General features: G+C 55.4%; 11 protein-coding genes across 11 annotated transcripts; 7 read left to right on the plus strand and 4 right to left on the minus strand.

The window, feature by feature from the left end:
* Positions 1-590: 590 nt before the first annotated feature.
* BCV69DRAFT_252881 (hypothetical protein) lies at positions 591-2,555 on the minus strand (the record flags this gene model as incomplete). The annotated part of the gene is made up of 1 exon (XM_025490492.1): positions 591-2,555. One exon carries the CDS (start codon positions 2,553-2,555, stop codon positions 591-593), a length of 1,965 nt encoding a protein of 654 aa, XP_025345520.1.
* A 2,004-nt stretch (positions 2,556-4,559) lies between these two features.
* Positions 4,560-5,728, plus strand: BCV69DRAFT_301172 (hypothetical protein; the record flags this gene model as incomplete). The annotated part of the gene is made up of 2 exons (XM_025494534.1): positions 4,560-5,198; positions 5,285-5,728. The coding sequence occupies 2 exons, from the start codon at positions 4,560-4,562 to the stop codon at positions 5,726-5,728; spliced, it is 1,083 nt and encodes a 360-aa protein (XP_025345521.1).
* A 30-nt stretch (positions 5,729-5,758) lies between these two features.
* BCV69DRAFT_301173 (HAD-like protein) lies at positions 5,759-8,699 on the plus strand (the record flags this gene model as incomplete). The annotated part of the gene is made up of 2 exons (XM_025494535.1): positions 5,759-7,994; positions 8,077-8,699. 2 exons carry the CDS (start codon positions 5,759-5,761, stop codon positions 8,697-8,699), a joined length of 2,859 nt encoding a protein of 952 aa, XP_025345522.1.
* Positions 8,700-9,981: 1,282 nt separating this feature from the next.
* Positions 9,982-11,396, plus strand: BCV69DRAFT_288419 (hypothetical protein; the record flags this gene model as incomplete). The annotated part of the gene is made up of 3 exons (XM_025493623.1): positions 9,982-10,458; positions 10,537-11,229; positions 11,304-11,396. 3 exons carry the CDS (start codon positions 9,982-9,984, stop codon positions 11,394-11,396), a joined length of 1,263 nt encoding a protein of 420 aa, XP_025345523.1.
* A 47-nt stretch (positions 11,397-11,443) lies between these two features.
* On the plus strand, positions 11,444-12,058 carry BCV69DRAFT_71032 (hypothetical protein). Its single transcript, XM_025495468.1, has one exon. The coding sequence runs from the start codon at positions 11,527-11,529 to the stop codon at positions 11,941-11,943; it is 417 nt and encodes a 138-aa protein (XP_025345524.1). The 5' UTR covers positions 11,444-11,526; the 3' UTR covers positions 11,944-12,058.
* BCV69DRAFT_70626 (hypothetical protein) lies at positions 11,846-12,923 on the plus strand. Its single transcript, XM_025495466.1, has one exon. The coding sequence runs from the start codon at positions 12,175-12,177 to the stop codon at positions 12,805-12,807; it is 633 nt and encodes a 210-aa protein (XP_025345525.1). The 5' UTR covers positions 11,846-12,174; the 3' UTR covers positions 12,808-12,923.
* On the minus strand, positions 12,923-14,029 carry BCV69DRAFT_71100 (hypothetical protein). Its single transcript, XM_025495469.1, has 2 exons — positions 13,614-14,029; positions 12,923-13,481 (listed from the first exon to the last, which is right to left on the minus strand). The coding sequence occupies exons 1-2, from the start codon at positions 13,690-13,692 to the stop codon at positions 13,039-13,041; spliced, it is 522 nt and encodes a 173-aa protein (XP_025345526.1). The 5' UTR covers positions 13,693-14,029; the 3' UTR covers positions 12,923-13,038.
* BCV69DRAFT_70652 (hypothetical protein) lies at positions 13,969-15,106 on the plus strand. The gene has a single exon (XM_025495467.1). It carries the CDS (start codon positions 14,368-14,370, stop codon positions 15,022-15,024), a length of 657 nt encoding a protein of 218 aa, XP_025345527.1. The 5' UTR covers positions 13,969-14,367; the 3' UTR covers positions 15,025-15,106.
* Positions 15,076-16,354, plus strand: BCV69DRAFT_301177 (acyl-CoA N-acyltransferase; the record flags this gene model as incomplete). Its single annotated transcript, XM_025494536.1, has 4 exons — positions 15,076-15,105; positions 15,187-15,629; positions 15,712-15,739; positions 15,827-16,354. 4 exons carry the CDS (start codon positions 15,076-15,078, stop codon positions 16,352-16,354), a joined length of 1,029 nt encoding a protein of 342 aa, XP_025345528.1.
* A 264-nt stretch (positions 16,355-16,618) lies between these two features.
* On the minus strand, positions 16,619-18,229 carry BCV69DRAFT_314579 (hypothetical protein). The gene is made up of 3 exons (XM_025495132.1): positions 17,607-18,229; positions 17,350-17,461; positions 16,619-16,932 (listed from the first exon to the last, which is right to left on the minus strand). The coding sequence occupies exons 1-3, from the start codon at positions 17,754-17,756 to the stop codon at positions 16,727-16,729; spliced, it is 468 nt and encodes a 155-aa protein (XP_025345529.1). The 5' UTR covers positions 17,757-18,229; the 3' UTR covers positions 16,619-16,726.
* Positions 18,230-18,769: 540 nt separating this feature from the next.
* BCV69DRAFT_304478 (hypothetical protein) lies at positions 18,770-20,359 on the minus strand (the record flags this gene model as incomplete). The annotated part of the gene is made up of 1 exon (XM_025494656.1): positions 18,770-20,359. Exon 1 carries the CDS (start codon positions 20,027-20,029, stop codon positions 18,770-18,772), a length of 1,260 nt encoding a protein of 419 aa, XP_025345530.1. The 5' UTR covers positions 20,030-20,359.
* Between the last annotated feature and the right edge of the window lie 2,521 nt (positions 20,360-22,880).

Genomic DNA, 22,880 nt, shown 5'->3' on the forward strand with positions numbered 1-22,880 from the left:
ACTATAGATGGATACCAGACCCTCGCAAAGACACTACTCTGCCCTTCCCAACCCTCGCAACCCAATACAAGACCGATACTATAGATGGATACCAGATCCTCGCCCTCGCACAGATACTATCCTGACCCTCGCACTACAAGACCAATGACAAGACGATCACTGCTATGGCTTCGGACATCGCCAAACTTGTTCTCTAACATCGCAGCTAGCAGATATGGAACACGCCCGAACCGGATCTCGGGGAAGAAGCGGCTGACGAAATACATGGGCGCAACCGTATTGAGTGCGTTGGCTCGACTGGAGCCGCCTCTATTCGAACGTTGAGCAAAGCTTCGAAGTCGGATCGCCGCCTGCAGGACTGGTGCGTCAAAGATGGCTTCTGGCAGTAGCTCGACCAATCGCAAGACTTCGGGATTGAAGAGGTTGGGGATGAGATGGTACGCTCTGAAGTCTGCCTCGTTCGGCGAGGGAGCTGCTTTGCCAGTCGAGAGTCTGAGATTGTCATAGAACTCGTTCAAGCTTGTCAAGGTCTTTGCCAGCTGTTCGAGCTCCTGCGGTTGACTCCGTGGATCTCGATCTCCTCCTGCGTTCTACAACTTCGCTTGCCTAGCTTGATCCAACACTTCGGTAAAGACGATGCGATGCTGTAGGTCCAACGAAGTGTCTTTGACAGCTCCTCCTCGAGCCCTCTCCTCAACCGTAGTCTTGAACTTGGTCAACGTCTGTGCCAATTCTCCTTCCTCCATGACCCACGTGCGAGCGATGTGGGCTTCCTCCAGGGCAATATCCTCCGTCAGAGGGACCAATGGACTAGCTTTTTGTTGACTCTTGAGTTGCTTTCTCGTCCAACCGGCTTGTTCCAGAAGCAACGCCCCACCATTGAGGATCATCATGAGTTCCAAGAGGGGAGCGGCAAATCGATAGTCTAGACTGCCTGCCAAGTTACGATCCGTAAAGGTCTTGAGGAGGATCTTGCTACTTCGTTCCAACTCGTCGACGCCACCCTGTAGGAGAGTGACGACGTCACTCTCCCCTTCGTTGTCACCTTGCATCAGGTGAGAGAGCCTCTCTCTGAGATCGGAGACCAAGACGAAGAGAGCTTCCCCTTTCGATTGCATCACCACCCTGACGACATCCATCCCCAAAACCTCGATGGTCCCTTCCCAGACCCTCTCCACTGCCAAATCTCTCAAGGATTCCGCGATGCCCAATCCCGAATCTTCCATGTATCCTTGCCCTCCAAAGGAATCCAACAGGCTCAAGGTACTTTCGGAAGCTCGAATGGCCGTGTAGGCTTTCAGAGCTGGCGTGTAGAGACGAAGCAGAGTGAGATCCCTCTTGTTGGCCGTCTGCGCTTCGGATTTGCCCAATAGTCCCGAGTTGAAGAAGAAGAGTTGTTGCAACGCCCTCTGTAACACGGTTAATCGAAACAAGGACTGCGTATGCAGAGGGTATTCCGAGAGTTGCTTCTGACCGACTTGTCTGGTCAGACTGAAGCTGGCAGATTGACGTAGACCATGGGTCAAGGTGAAGACGCCTCCTGCGGCGGAATAGAGTCGAGTGACGTTCAAGACGGAAGAGATGATCTTTACACCTTGACCCAACGTCCCTACCAATTCGGCTTGACAGGAGTCCAATTCCAATTCAGCCGTGGGGAGGTACTTGGTACCCAACTTCTGCTTCAATCGATGCACTCGGATGCCATTCAATTTCCCCGTCTGAGGATCTCGAACCTTCAAGAGGAAGAGGGATAGACCACGAGATCCTTTGGAGAAGTCTGCATCGGTCCTGGCCAGAGCTAGGGCGATATCTCCATCGGTTGCGCTGGAGAACCATTTGAATCCGTCCAGTAAGAAGGAATCTCCAGATCGATAGTTGCCATCGCTACGTTGCGCCACAGGTCGAGCCGTAGTCTCCGTTCGACTGATATCCGATCCACCAGGTCTTTCCGTCATCCATTGCCCTGCCGTCCAAGCTTTTGTCGGATCGGCATGGGTCAGTAGAGAGATAATTCGTTTCTGATCCGGTGTTCCAGCCAGTTCCAAGACGCGAGCGGCTCCATCCGTCATGGAGATGGGACAGAGGACCAATTTGGAAAAGGGACCGAACATGAAGATCTTGACAAAGGCGTAGATCCTTGCATCTGCTCCTAATTGGTCTCTTCCCAAGTATCCCTTGGGACGTTGCTGTTGCGAAGAAGGAGAAGTGGAATGATCTCCCTTCTGAAGAGGGTAACTCTCCGCAACGATCCCTTCCTTTGCCGTAGCCGCCTTCAATTCTCTCCACCCTTCCCCCGTCCTCAACTCATCGATCCTCCTCCCCCAAGCATCATATTGGATCAACCTAGGTTCATCTTCCACTCCCTTCAATTTGTTGGCAGATAGGGCATGCTCTCCGATACATCGATCCGCCAAGAGGTCCAAGTTGTTGAAGATGGTCTCCAAATGAGGTGATTCACCCAGTAGACGGAGTAGGAGTCTCTGTAAAGGGGCATTGGAACGGAAAGGGTTGTGGAGGGGGATAGGGGGGAATTGATGGCCTTGTTCGGCTCTCATGATGTACAAGATGCTGTCTGTTTCTCCTTTCTGTTGATGGGATGAACGATGATATGATCAATGGAACAAGAGGGAGGAACTCTCACAGCGATGAGCCTTTGATGATGTTGTACCGACAAGAGAAGCGGGGCAAGGCGCGCCCCGATCCCCCCCTCAGTCAGTCAGACTCATGGGGAAATTGACCGGCACGAGCGGTTGCGGGGAAAACATCCGACTCGGACGTCAACGCCGCCCGGAGGGGCACCGTGGGCCCGCGTGAAAGATACACTGCAGTCGGTCAGTCACTCAAGGCCAGTCATACGCCGGTAAAAAATTGAGCCTACTGAGCTGATGAATGTTTTTCGTCTTATTGCGTTTTCGTATCCTTGGCCAGTGCCATTGATCCGTCGAGGCGGGTCGCTCGAGCGACGATGCCATGTCAACGATACAACATATCCACCAGCAAAATGGTAGGCAACAACAGAAAGGGACCATAGGCCTGCCAGATGGCTTGACGGTTGGTGTCACTCAAGCTGTGGGAAGTCGGACCGGACAAGGCTTGCACCAGACAGAAGAGGGTGGAAGAGGCGGCCAAAGAGGCGTAGGCTATCAGGAGAGGATAGATGGCGATCTTGTCTGGATAAGGAGTTCGGAGCACATTTGATCAGAGGAGAGAGAGAGGTCGGCGTGTCACACGAGATTAGCTGTCAGTAAGACATTTCGCTGCCAGAAAGGCACCTTCCTTTGCTTCCCGCCATAAAAAAAAACACGGGGTCAGACTGATAGGGCTGGTCCTGATGAGCACTGGCCGTTCCACAATGCCCAAGCGCCGAGGAGGAAGCACGGCCACTGAACGACGAGCTCGAGGATCACAGCTGCTGTGAACCACGCCGATTCAGGGGAGCCCAGCGAGGATAAGAGGGGATCGTTGCTATCCTTGAGATAGCCTGCCTTGACGTCGGCCAGCCAATGCGGTACGAGAGATGGACGGTAGAAGTATTGAGCTATAAAGAGAACAAAAAGGGCACATCTCGAGGAGCGCGGTCTGGAGGATGCGTCAGTAGAGTACCCAAGCTATTGTCTGTTTTGCATTCACTCCCGATCGATTGCCGCACCATCTACTAGCAGCGAAGCCAGGAAATGGACCACGAAGAATCCGATGTAGGTATAGTCCAAGATCCTCTCGATCCGATGACGGAGTCCGACTGGACTGGTGGAAGCCATGGGAATGTCCTTGTCCGCAGCTCCCTCGTACGGTTGAGGCGCCCGTCAGAGGGAGAGAGAGAGTCTGTGTGTGGGTCTCGAGTTGACTGGCTGCGTGGAGAGAGAGGGGGCACCTTTGTTCTGCTCTGCTCACACGACTGTTGAGGGGGGACGCGAGCCTCGTGTCTCTCTCTCCCCCTCCTTCTCTGTCTGTGCCTGTGCCCGACCGTAATTTGGCTGGCGGTGGGCCTACGGCAGTCAGTCCGGTTTGGCGGGGGCTCACTCACTCTCTCTCTGTGTGCTGATTGCCGCCGCCCTCCTGGCCGAACGCCAGGTCGCTTCTGGTTGGGACGAGGCCTGCCGATGACCAGCCTTGCCGATCCTCCCTTCTGGCTTGCCGCGTCCGTGTCCATTTTTTCCCTCTCCGCCGCCCAGGGAAAGGCAGAGGCAGATTGCGGCAGGGGGAGAGGGCTGGACGCCGGAAAAAGAGGGCAGCCAGAAATGCGATGCCCCTCCCGAGCTTGGAGGAAGCGAACGCCCAAAGGAGGCAGAAACCGTTCTGGCTTTGGAGGTGCTGCTTCTGCTTCTGCTGCTTCCGCCGCTTCTGCTTCCCTGCTTCTGGTTCTGGGCAATGGCCTGGCCTGCCTGCCTTTCCTTCTTGCCATTTTGCGACTGCCTGTTTTTCCCTCCTGTTCCTCGCCATCATCGACCATTAGACGTGGGTTTGGGCGCATCGGGCCTGCCTAGTGTACAACAGTGAAGTCCAATTGCGCTTAGCAACAGCAACACATCTCGCTTCACATCGGTCAGAGCGGTCGTCTTATGGCCTCGTCGCAGCAGCCTGTGCCCTCGGCGGCTACAACATCGGCTCCCTCGCAGCAAGCCCCCACCCAGGCCTTCACGTTCGTAGAGGGAGACGACCCTGAGTTGCTCGCGTGGGAGGCCGCCCAAGCAACGGCGTCGGGAAAGGGCAAGGCGCTGAACAGGTTCGCCAGGGATTACCCTCTCGGTGCCAACAGCAGGACGACGAGCATCAGGGAAGGCAATTCCACCTTGGCCGCCAGTGGTCATCTGGTTCCGGGCGTGACGAGGGATGCTCCGCTCCAGGAGAGCTATCTGGAGAAGAAGGAGAGGAAGTCGTCCTCTTCACAAGACGAGAAGGAGAAGATCCTCTCCATCCCCTCTCATGTAGCCGTTCAGCTCGATTCGTTGCCTGATGTCAGCGCGGAGAGAGACAACAAGGGGACGCGAAGCGTCTACCTGCCTGTCCAGTTTCACATGCAGATCAATCTCGTTCGACGCAAGACCTTCAGCTTCATCCTGTACATCATCGGATCCATCTTCTCCCTGGGGTTCCTCGCCTTGATCGCCGGCTATTGGTCGCCCGCGCTGTACATCAAGTGGATCTACGAGACTACCGACCCGCCGTCACCCCAAGATTTGGCTGGCAACAAGAAGAAGGTTCGTTGTACCATGAAGATCCCCTCAGAGGAGGCGTCGAGGCAGGTTCTCGAGGTCGGAACGTTCCCGACTGCCGTACCGTCTAGCAAAGTCTTCACGCCGAATATGCTCCTACCTTTCACTACGCCGAACGACGCTGCCCATGGCTCCCGCAGGACGCTCAATCGTGTCGACGAGCAGGAGCCCATCTCCAACCGTCACATCCTCAACTTCCGACATACTCCACTGGCGTGGCATGCTCCCTCCTCGGCATGGGTCCACCTTACGGAGTGGAGGGACGCGGCCTGTATCACCTCGGCGCCAAGGCCGTTGGACAGGCGGAAGTCAACTTCCGCAGGAGCTTGTTCGGTCTGAACATCATCGACGTCAAGGGTCGATCTCTCGTCTCTCTGACCATCGGCGAGGCGCTGCATCCCTTCTATCTCTTCTCTTTCATTGCATGCGACCTCTGGTTCTACGATACCTACCAGGGCTATGCGGCAGTCATCATCGTCCTGTCGGTCCTCGGTATCTTTGCGACGGTGTTCTAAGCCAAGCTGTCGCAAGAGAAGCTTCGGAAGATGTCGAGGTACGAAGTCCCTCTCGACGTTGTCCGAGCTGCACCAAAAGTCCATGCTGCCACCTTCGCCTCCACCACAGACGAGAAGACCTCCGACGAGTCGACTGCGGCGGTGGCGGAGGCGACTTGGCAGACCATCTCGTCTGGCGAGCTCGTGCCGGGCGACATTGTGTCGGCATCCTCTCTGCTGGGTAAGACGCTGCCCGCTGACATGGCTCTCATCAGTTCTGCCACTGTTGTTACCAACGAGGCCATGCTCACGGGAGAGAGTACGCCCAGTTCCAAGACAGCCATCAAGCCTGCCACGCTGAGTCAAGTCATGGAGGGCACACAGAACGAGCAAGAACTCGAGAAGAGCATGCTGTGGGGAGGAAAATTGCTACTTCGAGCTGTTCCGGAGGACGCCCAGGATGCCGAGGTCAGAGCAATTGTTCTTTCCACAGGATGGTCGAGCACAAAGGGAAGTCTGGTCAAGATGATGCTGTTCACCAAGCCCATCGAGTCCAAGTTTTACAGTGATGCCTTCAAGTTCATCCTCATTCTCACCATCATGGCTTGCATTGGTTTCATCGGCAGTGTCATCAACTTCGTCAAGAAGGGCGTCTCGGGCGGTGAGATCGCCTTGCGGTTGATCGACCTGTTCACCATCTGCATCCCTCCTGCTCTGCCCGCTGCTCTATCCATTGCCCACACGTTCGCTCTGAACAGGCTCAAGAGGCAGAACATCCACTGCATTGCTCCACAGCGTATCAGTGTCGCTGGTAAGGTATTCATCGCCGTCTTCGATAAGACAGGAACCTTGACCGAAGGGGGACTGGATGTCAGGGGTGTCAGGCTGCCGTCGGGCGAGCGCGTCAATCGACTGGGCGAGCTGGCTGAGAAAGTGTCAGATGTGCAAGAAGACGAGCATGATGTCAAGATGGTCGAAGCCATGGCAGTCACGCACGATGTGACCGTCATTGATGGAGAGGCGCTGGGTGATCCTCTGGAGACGAGCATGCTTGCTTGGACAGGCTGGTTGATGGAAGAGTCACCACGTCCTCTAGAAGGCGTCCACGTCGAAGTCGGTGATAAGCAACCCAAAGCAACCTGCGCTCGCTCCGCAGACGGCACTTCCTCCGCCGCCCTGCTTCGCGAGTTCGAATTCAGCCCGGCTCTGCGACGAATGTCGGTCGTCACGCAAGGATCTTCCGTGGAGAAAGCCAGGAACTACGTGAAAGGCGCTTCAGAAGCCCTCGCCCCACTCTGTGACCCCGCTACGATCCCAGAGGGCTATCACAACGTCTTGCACGACGCCACTGTAAAGGGAATTCGAGTCTTGGCCTTTGCCTACAAGAAGGTCTCCCTGTCTTACAATGGCTCTCAACGCCTCTCTCGAGACTCTGTCGAATCCCAACTGAACTTTTTGCATCTGCTCTTCTTCGAGAACAAGCTGAAAGAGATGAGCGGCCCTGCTATCGAGGAGTTGCAGCAGGCTTCCATTCCTTGCAAGATGTGCACGGGAGATGCTGTCGATACTGCTATTGCCATTGCAAGGCAGTGTAACCTCATTGCTACCGGTCAGCCCGTGTTTGTGCCTCGTCTTCCGGAAGCCAACAGCCAGGAACGCACTTCGACGGCGGGGCAGGCCAGCAGTAGGGGTGGTACCTTCGTCAATCAGCCCACCGAGCTGATCTGGAGCGATATCGATCTGCCGCTAGGCTCAGAGGCTGGCTCCGAGACGGGCTTGGACCCTTACTCCTTGACGCCAAAAGATCCTTCCCTGTCCCTGTCCCAAGTCGGTCTGGCTTTGACTGGCGATGTCTTCACGCATCTGTTGACGCATGCTTCGCAAGAGACGCTCTCGCGCTTGTTGGTCCGAGCTGCCGTCTTTGCTCGATTCAATCCCGAGCTGAAGGCCGAGCTGATCGAACAACTCCAGAAGCTCGGTCACACTGTGGCCTTCACCGGAGACGGCGCCAACGATACCGGGGCCTTGAAGGCCGCCGATGTCGGTCTCTCCTTGTCTGAGGCCGAGGCCAGTGTCGCTGCCCCCTTCACGTCGGGCAACGATACCATTGGCAGCTTGACCGCCCTCATCAAGGAAGGTCGTAACGCGCTGGCTACTCAGGTGGCTATGTTCTTGTTCATGGCCGTCTACGCCATCTCGGAATACTATTCGGTCATCTTCCTCCACGGTCAGGCCACTTCGTTTGACAACGCCTCTTATCTATACATCGACATCTTCGAAGTCTTCTGTATCGCCATTGCCATGTCCTACGGTAGACCTGCCAAGGCGTTGTCCATGTCTCGTCCCATGTCTCCTCATCACACGAAGAGTCATGCTCTCCTTTTTCGGTTCGGTGACCTTCCTGATCGTCGCTCAGACGGTGCCCTACATAGTCCTTCACGAGCAGAGTTGGTACCAGGCTCCCGATGTAGACCCAGACGATCTAGTCCTGGACGATCAAGACTCGACGGTAGTGGCCAAGACCAACTTCTTCACTCTGGTCTGGGCAGGTCTGGTATGGAACATCGGTCCTCCTCATCGTGAACCAGTCTATCGAAATTACCTCTTGGTCTTGGCTCTCGTCGGTCTATTCACCGTCTCCCTAGCCATCCTCTTCTCCAATACAGATGGCAACGGCATGCAGAAGTTGTATGGATTCTTCGAGATCCTGTATTCCTTCTTGGGATTGATCTTCGGCGTGGTCCTGATCCAGACGGTGTACATCTTCGTATGGGAGTTGGTCTTGATCGAGCCCATCGCCAAAGCTATGGATGGACCTATGTTGAAGTGGAGGAGGTTCAAGTTGAAGAGGAGGAATGCTAAGATTTCTTCTAGAAATGGTGGTGGTGGTGGTGAAGAGACGTTGGAAGTGGAGAAGAAGTATCGTAGTGTGGAGAGGGCTTTGAAGTTGGAGGATGCGCAGAGGAAGAAGATGATGCAGGAGAAGCACTAGAGATTCTCAACTGGGATGGGGTGGAACATCGAAAGGAGGATGAGGGAGTAAAGTTTTCTTTCGTTCGTCCCAAGAGGATTAATTCTGGACTGGCTGTTGTATTTGTAACTCGTCATTGGTCAGCCGCATTTCCCATTCGTTCCCGCAACGTTATAATGCTCACTGCTGTTCTTCCTCGCTATAGTCATGCGGAAGACTTGAGACACGGGTGAGACATGTGGACCAGCATGGCTACATGGAAGCAACAGCACAGACGAAGCATACTTATACAAGGTGTGGGACGATCATCAACACAGTAAAAACACGATACAGCAACATCTCCAACAGACCCATCCCGCAGTAAACATTCTTCGCTCTTCCCTCCCTCTTCCCTCTCTCTTCAGGTCCTCCCCAACCTCTCCTCCCACAGACTCTCAACCAACGTCTTCAACTCCCCCTCCTGCCTGCTCTTCACCTCTTCCAACAGATTCTTAGCTCCGCAAGGGGAAGAAGCTCCACCCTTTGCGGAAGTCAAGGTTTGGATCTGATCTACAAAGGAAACTGGCCTGAGAACGAGCTTGGGAGTAGCGTGAGGTCGAGGAGGAAGAGGAAGAGGAAGAAGAAGGGCAGAGGGAAAGGAGGAGAGGATGATCGATAGTAGGCAAGTCAGACCGGAAGGGGGTATGGAAGTCTTTGAAAAAGTTCCACTGGTCGAACTTACAAGATAGCATGAATCAGATTGCAAGCGATATCATCCTCCCTGTCCGTCACGACATCGTGCGCTTTGGTAGTACCGTCATTGAGCAGATGGATGAATGCCGTCAGAGCATCGTCCCATCCTTCCGAGGTAGCTGCCTTTTGGATCTCGGAAGTCAAGGCTGTATCGAAGGGCTTCCTTGGAAGTAAAGGGATAGAGGAAGCTGTGCGGGAGAAGAGGGGTTAGAGAGCGACTGGGACTGTCGAGGCTGGACAAGAGTCGATTGTCATCACTGCACTCTGTCTCGATCAAGCACAGAGGCGAAGAGGGGAGAACAGGAAGACGTGCCTGGTCAGGGACCAAGGGTGGCGTAGGTAGGTAGAGCCTGCCGCCCTCCCAAGCGTCTCGACTTCTTACGTCCGTGCCCCAAGTGGAGTGGAGTGGGACCTGGCTCCGTTCCGAGGATATCGGGGCTGTTGGTATCTCAGGTTCAAGGCCAAAGGACCCTTGATGGTTGTTGCTCCCTGTGCATAAGCCTTTTGCTCGCCAATCGATCCCCCAAGAACAGTGAGAGGCGGTCAGTCTTGACGACACCCATTGTCGGAAATGGACGCTATCGAGAAAGAGGTGGAGAAGGTCATCACCAAACTTCCAGTCCTGTACCCAGTTGCCCCCACCTCAACACGGCGCACTGCACGCCCTCGAGTCTCCTCAACCAGCGCATCATCGTCCACTACGACCACAGTCGCAGAAATACTCGATGAGCTTCTCACGTCATTGGAAACCATTCAGTCTGCGTTGAAATCGGGTTCAACAACTGCGCCCTCGGCGCCAGTAGTCTTGGCGGAGACCAAGTCTGCCATAGCTCGCTCTCAGAAGGCCTTCAACGATCGGACAAAGGAAGTGTACAATGCCTTGGCCAGGTCAGGGAAAGCATACGACAAGAAGTTCACTACTTCTGTCGAAGGCATTGCGAACCCAAAGCTATCCATGGGGGATGAAGCTCAGCAAGCGTTGGAAGCTGTGGTCATGGATCATCTGCTCAGAATGGGAGAGTGGGATGCAGCACAGCAGCTCTCGCAGGTAAGTAGTATGTTGAAGGCGTGGGTGGTACAACGTGAGCTCACAGCCCGATGATCATGTCGGTCCCCCTATCCAAAGAAGTCTGGACTTCCTCTGCCCCCCTCTGAGGTGTACTCGCAGCTGGAGAGCATCTCCCAAGCTCTCACCTCTGGTCACCTTCAGCCAGCCATTGAGTGGGCTCAGGTCAATCGACCGTTCCTAGAGAGCCGGTCGTCTCAGCTAGAGTTCGCCCTTCAACGGTCGCAGTTCCTTCGCATTGCCATAGGTGCTCCTGCTCTATCAGGAGCCTCAGTGACGACGAGTCTCATGGCGACCGATTCAGATGGAGAGAATGTGACCATGACGCGACCTTCGTCCAGTGCATCGTTCTACTCGCCGATCGAAGAGGCCATGCACTACGGCCGCAAGCATTTCGGGCATCATCGGGCTTCCCAACTGAGTGAACTTCAAGCTTTATACACCTTCATTCTCTTCCTTCCTCCGACCGGTCTCACCGATCCCGACGCCGGGTCGTCATCTCACTATCTCGCTCGCCTACACCAACAAGTCCCCCTGGTCTATCATCGCTTCCTGGATGCGAACAGGATGCACTCGGCACTTCTGGAGCCCGTGTTCCAGGCAGAGTTCTGTGCCCGCAATCAGCTGGCCCGCGATCCTCCTCTGAAGATTGCGGTAGAAGTAGGAACGGGCGGCGCCCTGCAGAAGATCATGAAAGTCAGACAGGTCATGAAGATACGAGGCAATGAGTGGAGTCAGGCAGAGGAGCTTCCGGTGAGTAGCGATAAAGAGCTTGAGGTGCGACGCGGAGACTCACTATGGTTCCTTTCCATCCTCCTCCTGCAAAGATCGACATTCCTCTGCCATCTCACCTCCGCTTCCACTCCACCTTCACCTGTCCTGTGAGCAAGGAGCAAGCCACCGAAGACAACCACCGATGATGATGAACTGTGGCCACGTTGTGTGTGCCGGAAGTTTGGCCAGACTGGGTCGAGGACACGGGTGAGTGGATCACGAGCCATAGCTGACGGTCGTCTTTCGCGGCGTCGCTAAAGGGGCCAAGCATCGGACATGGCGACTGATCTCATCCTTCTGTTGCTTTTGTCATCTTCGCTCGTACAGACGGGTGAAATGTCCCTATTGCCCAATGGAGAGCACTGTGTCCCAAGCCGCACGGCTGTACTTCTGATCCCCCGCTTCGGGCTTCCGTGTGACGGTGGAGGCGTTCGGAACCTAGTTGGCAACACTTACGCCGCTCTCGCCCGGCACTTGCACGAGGACATCGCCCAGTCCACTTCGACCCTCTCATCCCAACTACCACAAGCATCTACCTCTCCCTGTTGCGCCTATAAGGCTGCTGTGGCCCCCTTGCGTACCCTGCTCGACCCTTCCTTAAGAAGGCTCACGACACGCAGGGGTGCAAAGCCCCGACGCATAGGCTGTATCCGGGATCTCAGAGCCGCGGCTGCTACTGCCCTCATATCCTGAGTTTAGGCGCGCACCACAACTAGGACAGTCCGATAGTCACCACGTCCCTCGGAGCAAGTTCACTTTCGCTTGCTCTGATGATGCCACCGGCATGGTTGCTGTTCATCTGGACGCTGGCTTCCTTGATTATCCTGCCCTCTCAGGCTACTCACGTCGCCGACAGACTAGGTGCGACCGATAGCCTCTCGCTCAACACTTCAGGTCTCAAAGCGCCGGTCTCATCTGCAAGCAATGTCTCTGGACTACACTTTAGCCTACCACCCTCTTTCTGGAGCCTCTGGATATGCCAGCCGCCGAGCAAAGCTTCTCTATACCCAAGCAAACTATCTTTATGGCCCAGATATCAACGTGGGAGGACAGCAACCGTGGTATCCGGCCGGCACTCTGGGCTTAGCCACCGCCGCAGATGACACGACGACGCTTGGAAACGAGACCATTGCGTGGGCCGAGCTCTTGACCGAAAGAATGCAGAAAGCTGTACCGAAGAACCTGGCCTCGGGAGGTTTCAAGACGCTGAGTGACTACACAAAGCTCTATAACGGCACACTGGACGATCTCATCCCTGATGCACCTTATCCTGGCATTCTGGAAAACATGGACTCGGACTTTCTCTTCAGCTCGTTGAGGCTTTGCGCCGAGCCTTGGTCTCTCCGAAGACTCAAGCCGGGATCCGATCAGGTTTCATTCCCCGTCAGCGACGGAGACAGTCGCAAGATTTCGACCTTGACCACCTCCGAGCTGCTTGCCGCCAATCGCCTCTTCTATGTCGGCTATACCTCTCAGGCGGGGCTGCAGCCATATCGATTGCCCGGACTTGGCAGAGGTTTGACCCATGGGGGAAGGTGGTGGGATAGGTCCTCCTGAAGAGAAATGAGCCTTCGGTGGTTGCCATCTGGAAGATGGGTTCGCTGCGACTGCGGCCTTTTCGGAGGACGAGGATGGCTGAGAGAGGTAAGAGGGTGGAAATGCTGGGAGGGATGTCGTGCCTTGATGCGGCTCAGTGTAGTTTGATCTATTGAAAGGGTCAAGGGAGAGCACAGGGATCAGCCGGTCATTCGATCCGTCGCCATCTCCCTGTCATCTCCACAATGCAACTCACGGGAAAACTCCCTCTCTACCATTCACATGGCCCTTCCACCAATCCGCATCGCTGCGATCGGTAACTTCGATGATATCTCCCACCTCGAACGGCATTTCATCATCGCCTCCAGCAGCATCGAACGTCCAGAGAGCCTTGACCAGATCCCTCGTTGGCATCTCCTCAGCAGCGACGGCTGGCGTGGATGGCGATTGGATTCCAGACTGGAGAGGTGGTGGAGGGGGAGGGACTTTGTTCCTTGCGGTAGCCGCTAGCGTGTCTGCTTTCGAAGACGTATTCGAGTTGATCTTCTGCTGGAAGGAAGAGGAGGAAGAAGGCGAGGAGGCGGCGAGACTTGGTCGCAAGGTAGAGGCCTGGGAGGATGCAGCAGCAGGACTTGCGGAGCTTTGGAGAATGGGATCGAGCTGAGCCCTGATCGTGTTGGCTTGATAGTCTTTTACTTTTGAGCCCAAGATTCGAAGAGACAAGGCGATGAAAGTCAGCCTTCCGATCTCTCGTACAGCCAAGCTGGCCCACCCGGCGAGCATTTACCGCTGGAACGGTGGTCTCTTGCCCCTCGCACTACACTGACCTTTGATGTGACCCTGCTGGGCCAGGAAGTGAACATCGGCGAGCATGCGCTCGACGAGGTGGCGGGTGCTGGCGTCCATGGCGACGTGGACGTCCACAGACGAAGAGATGCAGGACAGTCGTCGGTGTTAGGATGAGCAGGATGGTACTGAACAAGACGAGTGAACTGCCTCCTGTTCCTGTTCCTGCTGCTGCTGCTGCTGCTGCTCCTCCACCATCACCAACTGCACACCGCCTCCACACTCCTCACCACCACCGCCACCGCCGCCTCACGCTCACGGACAGTCGAGTCGACCCGCGTCGCCGTTCCGCCTGGAGGCAAGTGCGGCAACATACGCAAGGGAAGCCCAGTCGACTTTGACGCTGCCCCTTCTCGACGATTTTACTCGCTATCCAAGAAAGAGGGACAGAAGCTGCAAGGAACCTTCAGCAGCTGCGGAAGCAGCGATGCCACCTCGACGCAGAGCGCCTGCTCGCAGGGTGTCCTCATCCCGACACACACCTCTGCCTCCAACCTCGTCTACCCCTCTGGAGCACGCCGGGTGCAAGACCTGACCTCGTCCGAAGCATTGCTCAAGGTCGCCCGCCATTTCCCATGCTCGGCAGTCGATGGTGGCTGCTCCTGCAGAGGTCTCAAGCCGAACCCTGAGTCCGATGTCGAAGCTAAATCCGTTCAGGATAAGGACGAGGCGATCAGAGAGGCCGAGTGCTCCAAGTCATGGGAGAAGTGCGGCGTCTGCGGTCACGAGGTAGGGATGCATGGCCAGCTGAGCGATACCGAGGGCGGAGAAGAGGAGAGGACGCAGAGGATCAAGGTCGCCATCAGACTGGACGAGCTACTGGAGGACAAGAAGAAACTTCTCGATTTCGCCCACAGTGACGAGGACCAGGCTTCGCTGCAGAAGCAGCTGGTACCCCTCTATCGAGCTTCGCCGGTCAAAATGGATGGAGCCAGCGGGTCGAGCGCGAAGAATCCACCTCCACCAGTGCAGTCAAGCCGATCCAGCAGTCCCGACTTGCCCTTGACTGAGACCAGGCGGTCCCCTACACCGAGCAAGAAGTGGAAGCTGGCAGACGACTCGCCCTTCACCACGCCCCCTGCCTCCATCGGCGGACCTTCGCGGGCAGGCTCTCAGACCGCCGCCTCGCCTCCAACAGCAGTCTCCCTCGAGGATGACCTAGAACAGGTCTCGCAAGGCGATGCCGAGAAAGCAAAAGTGGGGAAGAGCCCAGACAGACCTATAAAGGAGGAGGACGACGGAGAAGAGGGGCAGGGTCATAGCAAACACCCCGTGCAATCGTCCAAAGGGGTTGCAGACCAGGCGACGGGTCCAGAAGAGGCTCTAGAGCAGGCAAACCGCAGAGCGCAGCAGGAGTTGGAAGAACAACAGGAGGCGCAGCGCAAGAAGTGAGCGGAGCCTCGAGCGGATCTGAATGTGGTCACGGGAGGTATCAGCATCGATATGATGGAGCAACAAGAGGCGCTGGAAGAGGTGAGCTCAGAGATATCGCGGCGTACAGCGTAAGGGAAGGCTTTTCGACTGACAGGCTCTGCTTGCTTGCTTCACTGTCAGGCTCCACTACCCAAAGGAGAGAGACCTGCCGTCGTCGAGGAGCGGACCGGTCTCATCGAGTTCCGAGTCGTGTCCAATGCTCACCTCTCCGCGACAACGCCGGCGGAACTGATCATCCTCACCGGCCTCAAGAACATCTTCCAGCGACAATTGCCCAAGATGCCCAGGCAATACATCACCCGACTGGTACTAGACAAGAATCACGTCTCCATGGCCATCGTCAAGCGTGGTCTGCAAGTCGTAGGTGGCATCACCTATCGGCCGTTCAACTCGAGAAAGTTCGCAGAGATTGTCTTCTGTGCCATCGACAGTAGTCAGCAGGTCAAAGGGTACGGTCAACATCTGATGAACCATCTCAAGGAGCACGTCAAGGAGTCCGGAGACGTCATGCATTTTCTGACGTATGCAGACAACTATGCCATCGGGTACTTCAAGAAGCAAGGGTTCACCAAGGAAATCTCTACCTCGCTCTGTATGGGTAGGCTACATCAAAGACTACGAAGGTGGTACCTTAATGCAATGTAGCATGGTCCCTCGTGTCAAGTACCTCGATGTACATGACATGCTGGCCAGGCAGAAGAAATTGGTCCTGAACAAGATCAGGTCCATCTCCAAGAGTCACATTGTCCATCCTGGATAGGACGTCATCAAGAAGATCGATGCGGAAAGAAGAGCCAGAGGAGAAGAAGGACCCAATCCTCCCCCTAACATCACTCAACCGCCCATCAATTCCGATGAGTCTTCCGCAGCGGGTCAGCAAGACAGCAAAGCCTATCTAGATGCCGTCAAGTCCCACTTCAAAGTCTCCCCTAGCAGCGTCCCAGGTCTTTCCGAATCAGGCTGGACTCCAGAAATGGACGTATTGTCCCGTAGACCGAAACGTGGACCTCACCACGGTCTGATGCGTATGATCCTGGTGGAACTCACAAATCATCAGAGCAGTTGGCCATTCGCCGCTTGCAAAGACAGGAGACAGGAGAGAGACCACCAATGGAGACTCAACCCTCGCAAAGACAGAAGACAGAAGACAGAAGACAGAAGAGCAAACACCAATGGAGACTCAACCCTTGCAAAGACAGGAGACAGGAGAGAGACCACCAATGGAGACTCAACCCTCGCAAAGACAGAAGACAGAAGACAGAAGACAGAAGACGGAAGACGATACTGAACGGTAGCGTTCCAGCCTGCGCTTGCGCCTGCGCTTGTACGTGGAATTAGACAGGGGTCATGGTGGTCGCGGTGCTCGAATGCAAGCTTTACAGGTGGGCAGAGGGAAGGACAGAAGGTGAGAGCGGTCAGACGCCGACAGTATTGTCAAAGTTTTGATGTCAGGAGAAGATTGTAGGGTAGCCGACGTATCTGGAGGGCACGCGCAGACCTCAATTTCGTCATCGAGATGGGAGCTGGCACTCGAGATTTGCTCAATTTCACTGTGTTCGCTGGTGTATCAGGAGAGAGAATGGTACAAGGCGACGCCGGTGCCACATCGATTCGCGCGCGGTTTCTCCCAAGGCTCGTAGGGATGTCCGGCACCCGTCCGTCAACAAAGGGCAACCCCAGAGACACGCATGGACGCAAAGGCTCGGTCTTCGAGAGGGCAGTGGCTATCATCGATCCGGATCAGACTCATGAGACCGAACGTCATGCCGGAGACGTCCTTGGCGATGGCGGAGCCGCCGAGAGAGAGGCGGGGCGTTCGGGAGATAAAGGCGGTGGAGGTCATGCTGGCCTTGTGGTGAGGCTCGCCTGTGGGCGTAAGTGTAGGCGTTTGGTCAGCAGATTAGTGATCGTTAGAAGGAGGCAGGGTCCATCGTACAAGTGCCGTCACAGGCTGTCTGCTATGCGATAGCAGCATCTTATTGATATGGCTCTCGCTCTCACTCCAGTTTCGGAACATGCGGCGAATCGTCGCCCGCTACTAAGAGAAGGCTTCATCAAACAAAGCAGCGGCACGGGCTGCAAAGTCACTCCGGCAACTTCGACAACGTACTTCCGAGAAAAGGAAGGAGTCTTTGTCAGTGCAATTGTGCAGTCATCGTCAGATGATTGAGGATTTCCTACCACAGTGTGCTGCCACGTTAGAAGACTATGCTCGATCAGGGGACCTTTCATCGAATGTTGAGCGTAATCCTGCACCATGATCAGAGAGTCTGCCTCAAATACGCTCGCGGATCACCTCCTCTTCGACGACCTCGAGGCGGTCGAAGACATTGATGGCCTCCTTGGCAGCACGAATACCGCTGGCCAGCATGCCACCGAAGCTGGCACCCATTCGCTAACGACGCGAAGAGAGGTATACACAATGAGTTACATTCGGATAACACGAACCGTCTTCTCCTCTTCCGTCCATATCTCACGGGAGCAGAGGTAGCTTCACTGAGCTCTATGCCAGCGCAGATGATGGCGGGGAAAATACTCACCAGTGCGATTGACTGTCGGCCAGATCCTCGGCGCCATTGCAGTGATGTACGGCGACATTCCTGTAGGAGATCGATCGACTTGCAACTTTCTTCGAATCGTGAGACATCCTTTTGCCCCCTGATATGTAGCAGGACGATCGAGTGAGTCATGTCTCAGCCTAGGTAGGACTGGGGTATCTGCAAGGGTGCCATGCACATGCTCAAGGCGACCTGGAAGATCGCTGTTGCTGTGAAGATCTTGGTTCTCCTTTCTGAGCGTGCAGAGCCTCCTACAGCGGTGTCGATGTGGATGCAAAGGCTCAGGGCAAATGTGGTGGGGATTCTGCAGATCGCACGGCGCTGTCACCCAGCTGACGGTCCGAGCCCACTTGGTCTTTCTAAGGTCATCCGGTTCTGCCTCTTGAGGGACAGCCCAAAGATCCTAGCCACCAAGTGGACTTTGATCAGCAGTGACATCGCGCTCCAAAAGTGCCGTCTAGCTCATTTGCAAAGACGAGAGATGCAGGAATGCCAAACAACGTGGGACGAGCAATAAGAGACGGGCTACGCTGTATCGGACGTGGCATCGAATGCTGTACCCGTCTGGCGAGCGGCGTCGGTGGGGCAACTGACGGGTAGTATCCAGCGGCTCGTCTGTACTAGTCAGAATTCCGGGTGGGTCGGGGCCACCTGACACGATAAGTACAGTAACAGATAGGGAGACCGTCGCGGTCAGTGCCCTGAAGACGAGACGAGGAGACGATACCGAGCCCGCAAGAAAAGGCTAGGTTTCGATCGGCCTACGGTTTGGCAATTGGCAAATCAAGCCCAAAGCGGTCAGAGGCGGAGCCTGGCCACCATACGGTTGATTACAGGGAAAGACGTTGTTACACAGTGTGAGATGCCACTGTGGGGAAGAGGAAAGACAGAAGACCAGCGCAATCATAACGATCAAGCCTCATCGCAGCATCAGCACATGAAAGTAGCGCGTGGGAGTCGTATGGTCTCCCTCCTGGGTTTTCAGCTGACCAGCAGTGGAGCTGAGAAAGCGATGCGAATCTGGATTGCGGATGCGTGAGCGACATGCTTGAGCGTAACGGGACGGTGGACCATCGGCTGAGGCAAAGGTGTCGAGGAAAAGGGTCAACGTCGTTGATATGACATCTTATGAGGCTACCGCTGACTCATTTCCTCCAGACCTTGTGTCCGCAGGACGAGCCACGCTGCTCATTGTGACCCACAATGCCTACTTCGGCTACAGGAGCACTGACGTGCAGTGAGGCATTAAGGAGGTCGTGGGTCGAGTGTGGCGACGGAGAGGATAGGTAATGAGGACTTTCTGCAGGGCTGGTGTCTGACCCATCTTGCTCGCTGATCCTTGTGAGACGACGTTCCTCGTGAAAGCTGTCGCCTGCATCACCTTCGTACCTTTCTTGTGTCACGTCTGATTCCTGGTCAAGCGTTTCTGCTGTTGCAGGGAAGTGATACCCGCTCAGACCCAGCTCATAGCTCGACAAACCTTTGGTCACCTCTTCGCTCTCGCCGTAATAAGAGGGTGGATCTGCTTTTTGCTCCTTTCTTCTGCGACTAGGAAGCGCCGCCTCTCTGGGTTCGGCAATGATCGAAAAGCTACCAATGGCGGGGCTCGGTCCTGGAGCATTGAATCCAGACGGTTCTCCCATGCGCAGGCCTGGAACAAGTGACGTCATGTAATTCCAGCCGGCGCGAGGACTGTTTCGGTATTGCCTGTCCCAGACTGCGACGCGAAAGGGTCTTCGGTCTACCACATTCACTCTGCGGAGGTGATCCAGAGAATCGGCATCGCCTTCGCCCTGTGGATACCTCCTGAGGTTCTCCTTGCGTCCATGCCAGGCCAATGCAGCCAGGATGGCGACGAAGAGGCCAATCAGACCACCTGAAAGACCCGCCACGATGGAGACGGCGTGATTTGGGCCGGACGATACGAGTGCTGGACGTACATGGGAGGAAGACGATTTTGTACCCTCCTGTTGAGAGTCTGTGGCTATGGGAAGGCAAGAGGTACTGTTGGGAATGCCTTTAATCACCTCAAATCGAGCTTGTGAGTGGGCAAAGATGGTGTCGTCGGCGCCCTCCGCATCTGTCCCATCTCCGGTGATCGTCCTTCCTTCACTGCTGCTGCTGTCGCTGCTGTCGGCCCTGGTAGACAAAGCGCCAATCATGGTGGCAAGAGAGGCCTTGAGGGTGGTCTCCTTCACGTGTCCCATGGTCCGCCCGTGGGCGGCATGATCAAGCGAGCCTGGTGGGTCTACAAGAGAGACGTAGCTCAGGTGGAGGCATGCAAAGGTGAGGGATGCGAGGAAGATCGTAGTGAAGATTTTCCTTCTGCTACTCTGCCGAGCCAGTGGTTGTGGTGTGATGTTGCTCCAAGTGCGATAGAGTGGTAGTGCGTGCGCTTTGGCCATGGCTGCAAAGGCGCGAGTGGTGCGAAAGGTGCGAGGTGTGTCGAGGTATGTAAAAGCTGACAATTGAGGAAGGCATGCGAATGCCTTGGAAGGCTTGTTGCAGTGCGATGATGATAATGAGGAGGGAGGTCGAAGGCTCGAGGGCTCGAGGGATCGGAAGATGGTCTTTGACAAAGTGGGCTGGACAAGACTGAGTACCCGGACGAAGCGTCAGGCAGCCTGGAGATCCCATCCCGCGACAAACACAATGGTCGGAGAGCAACGGAGCAAAGCAACGGCGGGCCTCCGCTGGGCTGGCATGGTACGGACAGTCTCGTCGTCGCAATCCCGGGCCGCAGAAAGTCCGGGGCGGAGCCACGGCGGGGGATTTGAGAGCCCAGCTCACCTGATGCTGCAGGGCGGCCACGTGACCACCAGTCGGAATTCGCGTTGACAGATAGACGCTGCCAAGAGAAAATTCTCGCGGTGGCAGGTAGCCCTGCCAGTGCGCAACTGCATCGCCATGCACCTGGACAGTGTCCGCACATCGTTGCCAGCGGCACAGGACGAGGTCAAGGGGCTTCGGTCATTGCAAACCTGTCCCTTTGCCTTTCGTACACATGCTCATGAGACAGGGACACGTCACTGTCTTCTCATCCCACCAGTCAGGACGTTGGATAACTTCTATTGCATAACGGCATTGCCACCTGACTTTCTCTCTGCTGAGCCCCAGAGATCGACCTCTTGAACGCTCGTGCTTTCCGTCGCTACTGTACGGGGGTGAGGCCGTCTAAGAGTGTGAGGAGGAAGAGGCTGGGGAGGAGGAAGACACTTCCCGTCACTGGTGAGATACTTTCAGGGTCCCGAGCCTCATTTGCAACGTCTCACGACCTCTTCTTCCAGCGGTACTCAGACTTGCCGGCCAGTCGTACTGTCTAGGAGGGCAGACTCCGGAGTACGCCTTGGTTCATGCGGACTTCGCTGTGAAGCAGGTGTTACAGCTTGTTCTTGTCATTTGCGTTCAGTGGCAATCTTTTCCGGACGTGCCGGCATGAAGCGGACATAGTCGTGACAGTCCACCACAATCGAGCCCGAAAAGAGTCACCAGCCGCAGTGTTACCACGCCAGATCAAGCACACGGCCACGGCAATCCTTCCGAACCTGCTCAAAGCCAGACACACGACGTGAGCCCTTGCCGCTCCATAGTAGGGCCATTTCCATGTCACTGTATAGAGCTGTGACTCTTCTCCGCGAGAGTCTTCGCTGCCACGGCTCCCGCCGAGACAAAGATTGCGCAAAAGTGACGACACAGGGCGTGGGATAGGAGACCCAAACGCGTTGTCGGATGGCACGAGCTTCAGTCTCCTCAAAGGAAGAGTGCAGAGGCTGTGAACGCGTGAGCGAGTACTGTCGCCTGTAGTTACACTAAAGAATGGGCAGTCTTCGGGCTGTACTTGGCCCGACGAGGAGCCTTGATGGAGCGTACAGTACTGGCTCTTTGAACTGGCGCCAGAACCGATGTTGCCTAATCAGATGCGCGGTGAGATTCGAGCTGACCGCTTTTTCTCCCATGGTCAGTGCATCTACGCTGACCGTGAAGTTGGCATCACGCAGGAGGCCGATTTCCGAAGATATTACATTCGCTAGGACTTCTTGAAAGCCTGAAAATGGGTAAATTGGGCTCCACGTCAGGCTCAGACTGCTAAGTTGCAAGGCAAGCTGCCAGACTTCTTGTGTGAGCCTCATCTGGCTAGATTTGAGTGTCAAAAGGAGTATTGGTCATGCGAGGCTGTCACAGCGAGGCATACGGTGCCATCTCTTTCGGTGACGCTGTCAATCCAACCCTCCTTTGTGCTGTACATGGTCGCACAGAACTTCGCATCGACATGCACGCGACTCTCCTGTTTGTCAATGTACACTATGCTTCCTTGGCTACACCAGATGGTAAACCTTACGAACACCGCCAGAGGCGACCGATGCTGCGAGAAAGGACGACTTGGTCAGTCTTGCTGATCGATGCAAGAAGAGCGCGTTGGAATCCACCCACACGTTCCTCACTAACCATTGTCGAATTTGATGTGTGAGATCTGATGGTCTTCCAATCCAAAGTGACAGCAATGGAAAGCGCTGATAAGCTGAACAGCAGCAGCTCGTCTGTTCATTCTCTATATCTGTCAATGGTTCTACTGTGAGTACTGAGCCAGCTGCAGCAGATTTTAGCAGCGCACTTCAATTTCTAGCCTAGCCACGCGCTCTGAATTCCAACCAGGGCAAAAGGATTTTGGCCACCTGCAGAATCTGGTCGTGGCCGCATGACACTTCTCTGGTGCCTGATGTGGGCGAGTCTGTGGCTTGGGCTCAGGCGCAGACAAAGTGCGAGGCAGAGTGTTGGACATTGAGTCAGGCTGCGAATTTGGATCTGATCCGCCGCAAATTGACTGACGAGAGGAGTTACCTCCAGATACTGTGCTGTACTGTACTGTACGAAAAGCAGTGCTTGTTCAACAAGCACTGTGAGCGGCGCCTTGCTGAGGGAGTAATCGCCCAGCTTTGGGTAGCGCGGCAAGACCATACCCATCATTTGTTGCACGAACGTCAGCGATCTGGCTGCTTCCCTTGTACAACAGGCAGCACTCTAATGGATATGCAGGTCTGGACGTCAATAATCTTCTGCGGCAGCGATGTCTTCTTTGAGGAAGATGCAGCTTTTGCCGTCCCTTCTTTGGTGGGCTGTCTTCACCGCTGGCCGCAGAACGGTGCCCTTCCTGGTGCCTTTGGAGTAGATTGCGCAAGGAACGGCTGTCGGAGAAGCCAGAGAAGAGCGGGAGGCGAGGGTATAAAGGCTCACCAAGAGTACAAACCTGTAGAACGA

The sequence above is a fragment of the Pseudomicrostroma glucosiphilum genome (assembly GCF_003144135.1).
Source record: "Pseudomicrostroma glucosiphilum strain MCA 4718 unplaced genomic scaffold BCV69scaffold_16, whole genome shotgun sequence".
Classification (NCBI taxonomy): Eukaryota; Fungi; Basidiomycota; class Exobasidiomycetes; order Microstromatales; family Microstromataceae; genus Microstroma; species Microstroma glucosiphilum.